General features: G+C 52.6%; 1 protein-coding gene across 5 annotated transcripts in view; it reads right to left on the bottom strand.

Annotated features, from left to right (window-relative positions):
• Window positions 1–6,395: 6,395 nt before the first annotated feature.
• FUBP3 (far upstream element binding protein 3) overlaps window positions 6,396–15,045 on the bottom strand; it is a 47,885-nt gene continuing 39,235 nt past the window's right edge. For 4 of the 5 annotated variants that reach the window (XM_010984218.3, XM_031450704.2, XM_064490617.1 and 1 more), the window contains 7 exons: window positions 14,186–14,346; window positions 13,333–13,406; window positions 12,908–12,988; window positions 12,635–12,711; window positions 10,093–10,164; window positions 8,726–8,853; window positions 6,396–7,742 (listed from right to left, as the gene is read on the bottom strand). In XM_010984218.3, the coding sequence (XP_010982520.2) occupies window positions 7,734–7,742; window positions 8,726–8,853; window positions 10,093–10,164; window positions 12,635–12,711; window positions 12,908–12,988; window positions 13,333–13,406; window positions 14,186–14,346 (602 nt within the window). In that variant the 3' untranslated portion in view covers window positions 6,396–7,733. The remainder of the gene's footprint in view (window positions 7,743–8,725; window positions 8,854–10,092; window positions 10,165–12,634; window positions 12,712–12,907; window positions 12,989–13,332; window positions 13,407–14,185; window positions 14,347–15,045) is intronic. The other variant, XM_031450705.2, reaches the window with a different exon arrangement.

Here is a 15,045-nt window from a genome sequence, read left to right as displayed (position 1 = left end):
CATGAGATGTCAGCTGGAGTGGCAGAATTCTTCTCCATGGAATTTCAAGGACAAAAGCCCCACCTCCTTGTTCTCCAACTGGTCGGAATGTCCTCTTCTTCCCCATAGCTCTCGTGAAAGGGGTGCTCGGAGCCACTGGCCCATCGTTTCCGGTGCTGTGCTGGTTCTCTGTCCCCACCATGAAGTGAAAAACTGCACTTTTCCACCCCAGACGATGGGTGTGGGGGCTTCAAATGCTTGGTGAGCAGTGAAATGCTTTCTTCATACAAAATCTTATGAAGGAAGCTAATTTAGAAAACCAGCTGTTGGGGGAAGGGTATAGCAGTTGTAGAGTGTGTGCTTAGCATGCACGAGGTCCTGAATTCAATCCCCAGTACATCCATTGAGTTCAAGTTTACATATTTACTTGCTGGTTAATCCATGACAGCAGTGAGGCTGATGATAGATTCCACAGAAGGAGTTTGGGGACAAAGTAGCCACAACATCCACATTATTTCTGAATTGGTTGCACAGTGTGGGTATGACCCTGATTCAGACAAATAACCAGTTGATCATGACAACAGTATTTGAACTGCTTACCTTGTTATCTTTAATAAAACCGATCCAGAAGATTCAAAGAGAAGGTGCAGAAAGAACTTTTGGTTTCAAAGTTGAGTTGTTAAGTAGCCACTGCCAGGGGCAAGGGTGCCCCTCTCCTGGATGGTGAGCTCAGGGAGGGAAAAAGTGGCTTTGCTTTATCCAGGACCAAGGCTCGAATATGGCTGGTGCTCCAGCAACATTAGTTGTGAGTGGTAATTGCACAAGGACTCCTGGCCATGGTGAGATGATCTGCTTGCTGGAGTCTTGCCTGGATTTAACTGATCACGGAAGTCAGTAATAAACTGAGTAATGAACGTTTGGGTACAATCTTGCTGGAGCAGGTACCTGTAGGCTTGAATTCGAAGACCAGCCCAGAGTGAAAACATTCTTCATCAGGAGTGTGAACAGTGGTGGCACACCCAGATGGAAATGAGTTAAGCCAGGAGCATGGGTGGACATGTTGCAGGTCTCCAGTGGGTTACATTTTGGTATAAATTATAGGTCGACTGTTCTCATGAAAGCACATGCAAAAATCCTAAACAAAAAAAGCAAATCAATCCAATGACATACAAGAAGGATAGATAATACTTTACAACCAAGTGAAGTTTATTCTAGGAATGCAAGGTTGGTTTAACATTTGAAAATCAATCTATGTGATTCACTATGTTAAAATTAAAAAGGAGAAAAATTATGTGATGATATTTGTAGATGCAGAAAAAGCCTTGGAAAGATTCAACAACTGTTCATGATAAAATTTTTGGCAAACTAGAAACAGAAGGAAATTTCCTTACCTGATAAAAGGTATGTACAATGAACATAGTTGATAGTGAATTATGGAAAGTGTTCCCTCAGATGGCAAACAAGACCAGGATGGCCACTCTGACTACTTTCTGTCAACAACATACTGGCAGTCTTGGTCAGTGCAATGAAGTAATAAAAAGAAACAAACAGCATAAGGACTGGAACCCCCCCAAAAGGCACCATCATTATTTGTAAATGACATGATTCTGAACACAGGAAAGCCAAATGAATGTACAAGTTACAAGAATTAATAGGAATTTAAGTAAGGTCATTGGAATCAAGGTCAATGTGTAAGAATAAATTATATTTCTATAACTATCAACAAAGAGATTAAAAATGAAATTTAAGAAATGCCATTTTTTTTGAGAACAGCAGATCAGCAAAAACCCAGGAATCAATGGAAAGACGCACAAGACCTCTATACTGAGTAGTACTAAAGTTATAGAGAGAAATCCAAGAACTACGCAAAAGAAGAGATAGGGATGTATTATGTTCATGGATTGGAAGACAGTATTGTTAGGTTGTCGATCCTTCTCATAGATTCAATGCAATTCCAGTCAAAATCCCAGCAGCTTGAAAATCATTTTTGTGGGGAATAGGGGATTGGTAAACTGATTCTACAATTTATATGGAAATGCAAAGGGCTGAGAATAGCCAGGGCAGCCTTGAAGACCAAGAAGGCTGGAGGACTCGTTACAAAGGTATAGTAATTAAGATAGGGCTGCAATCGGCATAAAGGTAGTCCAGCAGATTGAAAAAAATGGAAATCCAGCATACGACGTACTTGAGTGCATGACGTTTTACAAAAATTATAAGGGAAAATGTTTCAATACATTTAATGGATTTTATTAGAATTTGAATCAAACAGCTGTAGAACCCTGACACAATTAGGAAACCGCTGGTGTGGTACAGCTCCCAGGGAAGGGCAACGGAGATGAAGAGATGTGATCTGCTCAAGTCACAGAGCAAGTGAGCCATTCAAGCAGGGAACACAGGCCAGGTCTCTGGATGTCCTCGCAGGAAGCTGTCTCCCCTTGACTGACGAAGGGAAGAAACTTTTGGTAAATATACTCAGACAGCTGACCTAGTGGCATAACGTCAAACCCCAGGACAAACCCATGATCCCTGTCCTGTCTGCACCCAAACTTTATCGTTATCCTTCTGTTAAACACAGAGCTGCAGCTGCGTGCACCTGACTGCCCTTCAGTGAATGGAAGGTATTGGATTTGGGGGCCTTGATCTGAATGCAGCAGAACGGCTGGAAGTAAGGGACAGCTGGGACAGGTGGGGAGCTCAGGTCCCTGCTCAGGGGCCAAGAAAAGTCAAGATTAGAGAATCTGACGCAAGAGAGAACAAAGGCTCACACATTCCTTTTTGATGTACTTGAGAAGGGCTTCCTTAAATGTCATCTCGTGGGCCAATATGGAGCAGCCTCGACCCGCCCAGCAGTTGGCCCAAGTCGTCACCCACACATCTGTGTGTGTGGGAGGGGGTTCCTTGTTCCTCCCAGAGTTGCCTTGCCTGCCTCTCGCGGGCTGATCTGTCCTGTTGGCTTAGCTGCCTGGACTTCAGGGGACAATGAGCTGATTCCCTCGCACACGTCCATTTCTGTCGGAGTGGCAAAGTGGGCAGGTTTCACAGTCAAACTGAGGTCCGAGCCCTGCTCTGTTGCCTACATAACTGTGGTATGATTCTGGCAAGAACTATTAAAACCTGTTTGCTCATCTCTAAAGGGCACCCCCAGAGCAGTGGGGCTCTCCCAGGAAAGTAAGATGTAGTCAGTTCTCTGATCAGTGAATACCTACCCCTCACTCCTGGGGGAAGTGCAGGGTCACTGCATTTTCACCCACCAATCAGCACATAACTGTGTTTCTGTTCAAAGATAACTTATTTAAGACATATGGTTGGTTCCTGAACATTGAACTCATGGCCAACAGCACTAGCACTGATGCTTGAATAAAGCTTATCTAACGCCTGCATATCTCCGTACTGCACATCATTAGACAGCACTACACTTAGGGGCCCTTTTAACTGCAAAAGCACCAAGAGAAAGCATCAAAATGCAAAATATATGGCACTAAATAGACTGCAGGAAGCTAGCCTGGCTTAGGGGATGAGCTGGGACAGATGGTTGCCTGGTTCACTTCAGCTGTGAACATGTGCATCAGGCAACTCTTTTTTTTTTTTTTTTTTTGCTAGGAATGACCACAGAAGTATAGTGAGTGTTGATTTTAAGGTTATAAATACATTTTAGTGAGCAGGTGAATTTGCAGATACGGATTTGCAGAGAATGATTGACTGCGATGCACTTACAGGGGACTGGCCTGTGGTTGGCAAGCAGTGCTAACTTTTAGGGCCGTTTCTTCATCCTGTCGACTGTCTCACTAGGTGGTGACTGCAGTGTCCCTGCTCTGTGACCACGAGCTCCCTGTGGGCAATCATGATGCTCTGGACTGAAGTCCTAGCATAGAATTTGGCACAGAACCGGCTCCACATGCTTGTGAGGACAAGGGCAGTTGGCTTAGCTTCTGACTCTGAGCCCTCATCTGTAAAATGGGAAGAACAGACCTGCCTTTTTCCCTAGTGTGGAGCTCCTCAGCAAAGGAGATGCCTGGAAAGGGCCAGAACTTTCTTTGTAGATGTTACTAAAAGGCCCTCCAGACAAAGGCCAGCAGGCGATCCTCACTGCTTCAGGGAGTCTTCACTTCCCCATCCGCCCCACCCAGGATGCGGCCCCAGGACCAGCACCCCCTGCGGAATTGAGTGTCAAGCCACTTTCTGGCCATTAATCTCGAAGAGTCTATCAGGACCATTTGCATTAGCCCATCTTAAAAACCCCAGCTGGGCCCCAGTGGGCCTGAAGTGGGGCTCGGGAAACAGTGCAGCCATAGCCAGCTAGCTAGGAGCTGAGGCCCCACGGTGTCCAAACTCCCTCTTGGACCAAGCCCTGCCACACGCCACCTGTACCCCAGCCAACCCGACGGCGGGGGCTGCAGGACATGGTGGATGGTCGCTACTTGGCAGGGACCCTGGAAAGACTGCGCCTCCCACCTGAGGAGAGGCTGGGGGTGTTGATAGGAGCACACTGGCTAGAGACCTCCCCACCCCCAAACTCTTGGGTGGGTTGGGAACAGCCCAGCTGGTTCTTGGATGCTGACCCTGGGCAGTCAGCAGAGACCAAGTGTGCATGTGCAGCGGAGTATGGGAGGCGGGGCAAGAGTTCTGAAGACAGACTGGGCACTCGCCCCGCCCCCCCGCCTCCCCAAACACACAGCTGTCCTTTCAGTGATGACCATGCAGCTTTCTTAATGGAGCACAATCGCTGGACCTGGTATATTTCAAGCACTTTAGCCTTCCAGGACACCAGACTGCTGATGAAACCATCTTCCGTGGGCGCCATGTTAATGAGAGGCCAAATTTCATATGCTTGCAAACTTTCCCCCCTGCCTCCTGCTGTATTGCACCCTGCCTCCCCGCCCCACCGCCCCTCAGTAAAAGGTTGCATCAGAGAGAGAGAGAGAGATTTCCATAATTTATAGTATGGGCATTTCACTGGGGACAAGCGCTAATCTGTACTTACCGATACATTTAAGAAAATGCACCCTCCCGCAAGCCTGCACCATTTATGACTCTTGGCACAAACCGCAATGCTCAGTCTTCAATTAAGGGACACCTTAGGGTTCATTATCACACAATCGCTCCCTGTGAACCATGCCAAATGCTGTTTTGGCACAGAGCTTGGAAGATGAATTAGAAGGAAGTCTTCTCTGTAATGCCCTCTCCCTAATTCCCCTTCCATCATCAGCGTTTATGCCCTCCTCTTGCTCGACCCCCTCCTTCTTTCCAAGTGGCTTTTACTATTCAATTTCTCAACGTCAAACTCGATTCTCTAGAGGTGTAGTTAAAGATGCCACATCTCCCTTTTGTCTTCCGGCTCTCACCAGGCCTCGGGACGGCTGCAGATGGGCTGCTCTCCACACCCCTTTCTGGCCTAAAGGAGCCACAGATGCGTTTTTCCCCTCCTCTAAGAGCCTGGGGTAGAAAAAAGAAACAGGACCAGAGCTGCAAGCACACGAGCACGAGCAGCCAGAAGGAGCGTTCTACACGGGGTCCTGTCAGCAGCACTGTGTCTAACTGGATGACCCACATGGACGGCTGGCGGCGAAGGCAGGGCACAGGCCTGTATTAAAGTAGAGCGTTGTGTTCGAAGCCAGTCGCTTCCATCAACGGGAAAGCAAACAGGAGAAAAAGGAGTCGAAGTCTCATCTCCTTTACTCAATGACCCTCCAGTCCAGGGCCCACACTGTCCCCGTGTGTCCCAAAACCACAGGACCCTCAGTGGTGTCAGCCCATGGGTAAAGACACCCTCTTTTGGTCTCCTTAATGAAAACAACAAAACGAGCACATTTGCTGGCTCTGTCCAGCTCTTCCAGCCAGCCAGCGAGCACGGCCGGGCTGGGGCTGAGAGGACAAGCACCCGCACCCGGGCAGGCGCGGCCGCGGGCAGCTGCAGCAGACCGGGGACAGAAGCAGCAGCCGCGCGTCAGGCCCATCAGGCCGAGACCGAGACCGGATCGCCGGGCTGGGTGCGCCCCGGCCTGGGGGCCGAGCTGACTCAGGGACAGGAAAGTGCGCCGATCCCCACCGCCTCCCGGGACTCCCTTCAATGAATCTTCCAGCTCCACTTATGATGACAGCACCTCTGCGCCAGGAAACTCGGTATTGACTTCTTGGTGTCGCATCCACATCAAGAGACACGTAGATGTGTCAGGTGAGAGCGACGAATGGTAACCAAGGCTCTCAAGACAAACTGTCAGACTCTACGAAGCCATTCAAAGAAAATTAGCTTAATGATGGCGACGTAGCTGGTGGCGCTCCAACTAGGTGGGGCCGGGGCAGCGCAGGGCGAGGGGCTGGGAACCTGTGAGCCGGGCTCATGTGGTGGCGGCGGCGGGCAAGGGTGGCGGGGTGGGGTGGGGGGGACACACGCGGACAGAAAGCAAACAGACTGCAAATACTCGGCCCACAAGATGCCTTGTGGAAATTTTATTACGTAGAGTGTAAAATGAATTGTCAGTCAAATAAAAAGAACACTTTTTTTTAAAACATCATGCATAACATTTTCCAATTGCCTTTTTTAATAGTTAGACATTTCAAGCATTATAAGGAAAACAAGGAGAAAAAAACCTCAGAAACTCTAACTTCAGTACATCTCAAACGGAATGTCCCTCAGGTCAATTGAAAAATGCAGGAAAAAATAGCTTCAATTCCGTTTTTCTTTCCTTTAAAAATACATGTTATCTGTACAAGATACACTACAGTAAACACTGGAAATCATATCCCTTTTATTAAATCAAAATTATTTAATTCATATTGTGGTTAATACTATTTATTCATCTAGTTAATTTGACAAATATTAAGAAAATATTTAAAAGAAAAAAGCAAAAAACACCTTGGAATTAAAAAATAGTTACTACATTTTTATGCGGTTTAATGTTCCACAGTGTTTGTTAAAAGTTATACTGAATTTATTTTTAATATTAAAAATAACAGTATTTATATTCTGAGAGAATAGAGAAAGGTTTTTTGTTTTGTTTTTAAAACAAGCTTGGAGGTCTTAGATACACAATTGCAACTGGTAATGGAGACATTAAAAAACGTCTGCTAAACACACGAACACACTTTTATATTATTACCCCTTTAGAACTCTAGAAATTATACAAACCCTATAAAATGCCCCCTCCCAATCCCTGGTGGACAGCAATACAATTATCTGTCTCAGTTCAGAATTCACATAATTAATTACAATACATAATAGTTCAGTTTTTTAAAAAATGCAATAAAACCAGACAGCCAAGATACAAGAAATTAGAAGTAAAACATTTAATGAATTTACACATTTAAGAATATTTAAATACTGTTCAAAAAATTTTTAAAAGAAATTTGTTACAAACCACCTAAGACTTCCAAGCCACTTTCTGTTGCAACAGAAAAAACTGTAAATAAAAAGACATGCAAAACAGAACAAAACAAAACAAAACAAAACAGAACAAAAACACACCATGTTGAAATGTCACTGCTCTGAGGCACATTCTGGTGCCTGAATTTGCAGGTATTGCTCCAAAAAGAATCCCAGAGCTTACACACTTGAAGTAACAAACAAAAATAACGAAACAAAGATTATCAGCAATTTTTAGTAACTAATTTTCCCGATTTTTAGAAAAATTCTGTTAATCTAAATATAGTGTTTCACAGAACAAAAGTTCTTCAGAAAATTTGCAAATCTAAAAACCTGTTACAAATAGGTTTTGCTCATGATGATCTCAGGGGCAAAGGAGCCGAGGGTCACCGTCCTACTGTTCCTGCAGAAGGAAGGGGGAGAGGAGTCAGTCTGGTGGGTTGCAGGTTCTCAAGTGCTGGCCTTGCATCTGGGGCTTTGTCTGCAGTGAGGTAACACGTCGCCCTCTCCCCTTGGCCCCACAACAGGCGTTCACACGTGCTCTTGCGTGTGCACGCACACGCACACACGCACCCCCCCCCCCCAGCACCTTCCTGGCACCACTTCAAGGGGTCTGGCCTGGGCAAAACCTCTCTTGCACAGGAGGCTCTGGGGTGTCTCCTTCCACAGGGATGCTGGGCGGGAGAGGGGAGCGAGTGACACTTCTCCTCTGTCACCCCCAGGCCTGGCACCTGTTCCCACCGGGCCCAGGCACAGAGGGTCAATCTGGCAGCGAGGTGACCGACTGGCTTCGGGCTGTCTGTAGGGACCTGACTGGCATCAGGTCATCTGAAATACGGCCTGCGGTAGCTCTCAGCCTTCTTCCCTGCATTCGTAAACCCGTCCTCGGCGCCTGACTGGAGAGGCCTCCAGGACCCAGCCCCGCTCCTGCCGCCCCTCACCACTGGCTGAGGGCAAGTGTGACAGCCTGGCCACACTGCCCTCTTCAAGGACAGTGCCGGGGAGCGGCCTCCACAGTCCACTCGCAGTGCCATGCCTGCCCGGGGCCAGCTAGGCGTGGCACTCCTATTTATTATTGGGGACTCAGGTCCAGAGGGAGAAACTGAGTGCCTCTCGGCACTTGGTCTGGGGTCCGGATGTGAGGGAAGATCAGGCACTTCCTTGGAGGGGCTGCCCAACCACTTCTGCTCCCACCTGGCTCAGCCTTGCTCTCCCTGGGGGGCGGGGGGCCGGGGGGCTGTGCTGAGCGGGCCGGGCCTGAGCTGTCCCTCCACAGCCCGGGGGGGCCCGGTGCCCTTGCCCTGGCATCAGGAGTGCATAGAGGCCTGGGGGGGGGGGGGGGTGCTGGCCGGGCGGTGGCAGCGGTGTCACTAACGGGCTACGGACCTGGCCGTGGGCCTGAGCTTGCCCCAGCGTCTGCCCGTAGAAAGCGACCTGCTGTCTGTAGTACTCTGCCCAGGCCATCGTGTAGTCCGGTGGCGAGCTGGCCTGAGGAGCGGCACCGGCGGCGTGACCTGATCGACAAAGGGAAGAATGGGTTATCGGGAGCAGGGATGCACTTGTGGGAGGCAAAGGACACTGTGAGCCGGGAGGGGTCCCTTCCCAGACACTCGGAGAGTCTGGAACAAGGGACCGGCGCACAAGCTCTCCCTCCGGACGTCGGCCAGACGCTAGAGCAGTGGTCTGCCCAAACGCTCGCCGCAGGAAGGGCTGCTGGCCCTCCCTCGCTGGGCCCTGCTCCCCTCCTACAGGACTTTCACGTGTCTCCTCTTTTCAGTCACTTCTCCGCGTGTCTGCCACCCTGCCTGCTCCCAGTCGGTGCCCCAGGCAAGAGGGAGAGAGAATCGGGGTGGGGTGGGGGGGAGAGGGAGTGCTGGCTTGTGTGTGCGCCTGAGCAGGGCGTCCCGCCCCAAGGGGGGCTGGAAAACTGGCCATGGGGACTTTCACCAGGTGCTGCTGGTGACGATGACCCCCTGACCCTCACCCTGGCCCCAAGATGGACTCTCCACCTGGTTAGGATCGCAAACACCAGGGTGAACATTGCTTTGACAGCCTTTGACCTGAGCTCTTCCAGTCAGCAAGTGACATCCTTCCGACTCAAGACACGTGAGCCGGCTCTTCCAGCAGCACCCTGTGCTCTGGCTCAGTGGTTCTGGAACGCACACAGAGGGCTTAGCGCTAATTTTAAATGATTCGCTTGGGGTTTTTTTGTTGTCGTTTGGTGGCTGTTATTAGGTTTCCTTCTTCTCTTTTTAAAAAGACTGGTTAAATTAGGAAAACTGGCAGAGTTAAGAAAAAGAGCTTTCTATGGAAGACAAACATACACCTCAGCACCCACTGCCACTCCAGACCCCTTCCTCTGAGTTTCACCACCTCCTTCCCTTTCACCTGTCCTGAAATGGCAAAAACAGCCAGGCAGTGGCAAGACAGCAAGACAGTGGAACAGGACTCCCAGCTGGTCTAAGTCCTGACCAAGCAGTTTTAAGGCTGGGACTGTCCCCGAGTCTAGATGCCAAGCCCACTTCCAGGCCCTGTGGAGTCCAGAAGAGGGAGAAGACGGAGGAGAGAGGACAATAATGTGTGTGTCTCCCCTGACAGACACACAGCAGGGGGGTGAGGGGAGACACTGAGATGGGAGTCACACAGGGAAAGTGGTAAAGAAAAAAGGTGACAGGGAAGCACAGATAATTAAGTCTACAGGATTGGGGGCTCTGTGACTGGGGACCTGCTGTCAGGAAGGCCAACGCACTCACTCTGTTTTTTGTAATAGTCTTCCCAGGCCTTGCTGTAGTCGGACTGGCTGCTCTGCGGCTGGCTCTGCTGGCCTGTGCGAAGAACACAAAAGCAGTCAGGCCTTCGGGCTGCCGGCCCGGCCCCCAGCCCAGCAGACTCCAGGCCCTGCTCTGCACTCACTCACTCGCCCCGGGGGCCACTCCAGACACTGTGGCCTGGGAGGGAGAAGGCAGCAGGCCGGCTGGGGGAGCCAACAGGTCCACACCCAGGAGGGCCTCCGCCCAGAGTGACGGGGGAGGGTGAAACCAAGCCCCCATGAGCTGGCCGGGCAGACTGCCGCCACGGAAGGGCAACTAGCGGGAAGAGCCTCAACTCCCCTGAGACAGGGACCTGAGCGGCCTGTGAGCAGAGCCCTGAGGACCAGAGTGTTATCTGAGGCTCCCTGGATTGGCCTTCAAACAGGACAATGGATCCAAATGGTGCTGACCACTCCCTTCACCTGGCCCCTCTGTTCAAAGGCTGACGGCTCTACCTGTGGACAAGGACAACTACAGGAAACACGCAGGGAGAGTGTCCGGAGACTGTGCTCAAGGTGACGACAGAAGATGAGGTACACACAGCAGAGGGGCTGACGCCACGACGGGCACCGGATCCCACCCAAGCCTCGCGCCTGTCTGGAGGGGGAAGGCGGGGACGTGCGCGTGGCTGTCCGCCTCCTCCCTGCATGGCTGGGGAGAGCTCTCTAGGGGCATCGGCAGAAAGGCTGGGGTGGGGGGAGCAGAGCATAGCACCCGCCCAGGGGCCTGGAGAGGGTCCAAAGACTGAGCACAGTGACAAGCCGGGACCTTTCTTCTGCCAAGGGCCCGCTTACATGTCCCCGAGAAGGTCCCCGCCAGTGTCCTTTCTTAGGTTAGAACAGTCCGTCTGCAGCAGGCGGGAAGGGCATGCTCACGAACACATTTCGTGGCAAAGTGTTTCCCCAAGTGTTAATTCACTGAGGACGGAGGAGGGCATGTGCGTGAGGACAGACGTGTGTGGGGCCGGGGAAGAAACGAGGTGGGGAGAGAAGGGGAAAAGAGCTCCCCTCCCCGCACTGGGGCAGGGAGGGACTCAGACCTGGCTGCTAACGACAGGAGGCCCTGGTTTTGGAGCAGGCTAGGCGCCGGCGATGCAGCCAAGAACTCCGCCCTCAATGTGGAGGGTGTGGGCCAGCGGGCTTTTCCTTCCAGACAAGATTTCACTGACCAAAACGACTTCTCCATTCCCCTGAATAAACAAAGCTCGACACCACAAAGGCTGGTGAAAGGTGAGAGAAAGCAGGCCTTCACTGAGTTTTCTCTCTGAGCCCATCTGCCTTTGTGGACTCTAGGCCTGCCTGGGCCTGAGATGGCAGCAGGGCCAGCTCTGCAGAACCAGCCCCCGGAGTCTGTTTCCCCTCAGGGAGATGGATGTGCCCACTGGGGCTCTGACGGAAAGCCTCCCACAGTCTGAGGCCATGGGCACGTGGGAGCTCAACCCCGGCCGACCCCCACCCAAGGGTGAGCTCTGATCTAACGGGAGGAAACAAAACACGCCCCGACCCTGGGGAGAGCGAGCACAGTGAGATGGGGGTGAATCTAGGTGGTGCACACGGTTCGCGGTCAAGCTCTGTAAAATACTCTGTATGCGTAAGATGTTTCATAAAAAATACTGCAGAAGAGAGAAAAATACCACCATGCAATTTCATAGCTCGAAGGTGCTTTAGAAATCAAATCCAAACTCTTCACCCACAGATGGCAGAACTAGAGCACCAGAGAAGGGGGGGACGCACCCTGGCTCAGCCCCTCATAAGCAAAGCTGCAACATGCATGAGGGAGCAGCGGATATGCTGAAGGGGGCTCTCAGATTGGAAAGCTGGCACTTCAGTCAAGAGAACCTAAGGGAAGCTTTTTGCTTTGTTTTTGGTTTTTCTGGAAGGCTGTGCAAGATGGGGTCCACCAGCAATAAAACCCCAGAGTGACTCCTGAAGCCCATGTGGGGGCCAGAGAGTGGGGACGGTCAGACTCCAAGGAGGGCTGTCCCCTTTACAACCAGTTTTCCTGGGGAGGTGTCACTCTGCAGAGCCAGTTCTCTGTGTGCTTTCTGAAATTCTGGGGATAGAAAGACTCCCTTCCTAAGGTGGTGCTGGATAGAAGACAGGGAGAAGGCCCCCTGAGGCCAGAGGAGGGGAGTGGGGGGCGGGCACCGATCAGGCAGGGACTGCTTGAAGGTGGAGGGCGAGGTGGGGGGGGTGGCGAGGAGGGGAAGGAGGGACTCAGGTCAAACCACACCCTCAGGGAATGAGTGACAGAAGCCCGCAGCTCAGAGCAGGAAAGAGTAGCCAGGAAAGAAAGGTCTGAGAAGGTGGTCCAGGAAACAGCCAGCCCCCTGTCCCTGCCCAGCTGGAGAAGTGCACCCCTCCTCCCCCAGCACAGGGCCCCTGGTGGCTCCTGAGACCTCAGGAGACCCCGTGACACCTCTGGGGAGGGACCCCATGCATCTGTCTGCAGGCCAAGCAGCCCCACCTCCTCCCCAGTCACTTACTTGGAAGCTGCTGTGTGGGCTGCTGCCATGCCTGGTAGGTGCTGCCCCAGCCCTGGGTCAGAAAGGCCGGAGGACCGCTGTGGAGGACAAGAGCCACTCAGTCCCGTGAAGGCCACACCCCCTCACCTGGGCCCACCTCCCCTCACCCACCTCCCCTCTCACCCCCACCCCCAGGCAGGCACAATGGTCTCTGCTGACTGTGGCCAGGTGACACCCCTGGCCCCACCTGCCCCCACCAGCACTGCAGGGGCAGAGTGAGGGCAGGTGACCCACCTCACAGGAGCGCTGTGGGGGTTTCCGTTCACTTTAGCAGCAATGTTTGGGAAGCACCCTGAACTCCTTGGAGGGAAGGTGCTAAAGAAAGTGGAAACCAAACAAAGGCAACAGCTGAAGACCTGACAACAGAAAGGCTTTTGCAAAAAATCCACCTTTCCCCCGATCCAGCCCTGGGGTGGTGAGTTCCCCTTGGGGAGGCTGGAGGCGACCAGAAGACCCTCTGCCCTCCGGGAGGGTGCTCACGCCTGCACTGGCCAGGGAGTGCCAGAGAGGACCAGGGACCACTGGTGAGAGGTAGAGATGAGTCCTGCCCCCCCCCAAGGCTCTGGCTTTTGGTGGGCAGTCCTCAGAACAGGAGCAGGAAAGGAGGACCTCCTGGGCGGGAGTGGATTCATCCGGTCAAGACTGGTGCAGAGACTCACTTCTGATGAGGCGCGGCAGGTGGCTGGCTGAAGGGGCTCTGACCAAAGGCTCCAGGCGCTCCGAGACCGGTACCCTGTCGTGGGCACAGAGGGAACTCTCACCTCCTGCCGGCTGCACCTGTGTGCTCTGCCCAGGCCCGCCCCAAGGCAAACCACAGCTTTCGGGGAGACGGAGACAAGCGAAGTGAAGACACCCTAGGGCACTCACACTAGCCTTCCTTCCCCATGGTGGGCTTACGTGCAGAAATGGCTTCTGCCCCGAGTGACGGTACCACCATGCAGCCAATGCTGGCACCACCACAACTGCCCTAGCATGTCACCCTGGGGGTAGGGACCAACCTGCTTGACTCTCCCGTCAATTTAGGCTGGCCCATGGCTCTTTCTGCCATTCTACGTCCCCTTTGAGGTGAGCAGTGGCCAATCTGTCCTCCATCAACACTCCCTTTCTTTATCTGCTTTGAGGTGCCTGAAACTAAAGCCAGAGTCAATGAAAACTGCCTGCAGGGCTGGCCGCCAAGGCAAGGCCAGTCCGTGGGAGTGCAGGGGTGGTGCTGGGGAAGGCTGCTGCCCCAGCTGTTCATCTAAGCCTGCAGGGCCACGGCTCTGGGCCTGAGCTGCGGTGGCCTAGGTGAGTTCGGCCAGAAGGCTTCCTTCAGCGCGACTGGGCCTGGCCCTGGCATCCCTGGGCCCCGACCGTCCCCCTCAGCCAAGTGGGAGGGGGCTGCTGCCCTCATATCACGTGAGGACTGAAAGGCACAGGAAGTACAAGGTTCTGGGGAAAAACAGGTACCTTGGACATCCAAAAGAAAGTCCAGCTATCATTAAGCCAGTTGGGGAAAGGACCAGTACGTACGCCAACTTTCTCATCTATGAGATGTCTGGCCACCTCGATCTGCTGAGGGATCCCCCTGATGGTGAATATCCGCAGGTTGGGGTCGGTGTTGGGAGGGGGGTTCCGCTGCAGCTCCACATGTGCTCCCGACTGCTGGTTTATGCTCTTGATGTTCTCGCCCCCTGCGGCCGGAGGACACAGACAGGAGAGTAAGTGGCAGCCGCGGTCAGCCCCGTGGTCTCCGGCACCCCCCCACAGGGGGAGGGGCGGGTACTTGCCGCACACCGCGCCTGTCCTGACAGTAGGCGTGTACTTTCTAAATTATTTACTTTAAAACGGTTCTAACAAAACCCATGACTGTCTCATTTGTAAAACCAGGCTTATGAAGTTAGGCTGGTCCTTCTCTCTGAGCTAGGCTGAGGCCACAAACGCTATATGGCACTAGCTGGTCTCCACCTCGGTGTCCTGGAGAGGCCTGGAGTGGCCCACACAGATTTGCACACAGTGGAACTCAGCCCTTGGACGCCAGCTCCGGAGCTCCCAACCCGGCCAGAGGCCTCAGCCTGGGGAAAGCACTCCATCCTTCTCAGCACAAGAAGGGCGACCTGATGGCCCCACCATGGCACAATGGGGGCCTTCAGCCCCGGTGTGGGCCACCGCGCTGCTGTCTCCCTCCCTCCACAGGTCAAACAGGCTGCCACAGCCCCCAACAACGCCCAGAGCCCACTCGGGCCTTTAATATCCCAACCTGTCACTTCTCAAGTCTCTGCCTCCTCCGCTGGGGGGACAGGTCTAGACAGAGAGGCAGCCGGAGGATGGGGGTCACAGAGGCCTGGGTGGAGCGGGGCTAATGAAAATGTAGTTGGATCCTTTGAAAAACC

The sequence above is a fragment of the Camelus dromedarius genome, chromosome 10 (assembly GCF_036321535.1).
Source record: "Camelus dromedarius isolate mCamDro1 chromosome 10, mCamDro1.pat, whole genome shotgun sequence".
NCBI lineage: Eukaryota > Metazoa > Chordata > Mammalia > Artiodactyla > Camelidae > Camelus > Camelus dromedarius.
The sequence above is the reverse complement of the archived record's forward strand: the minus strand, read 5'-3'. Positions and strand labels throughout refer to the sequence as shown.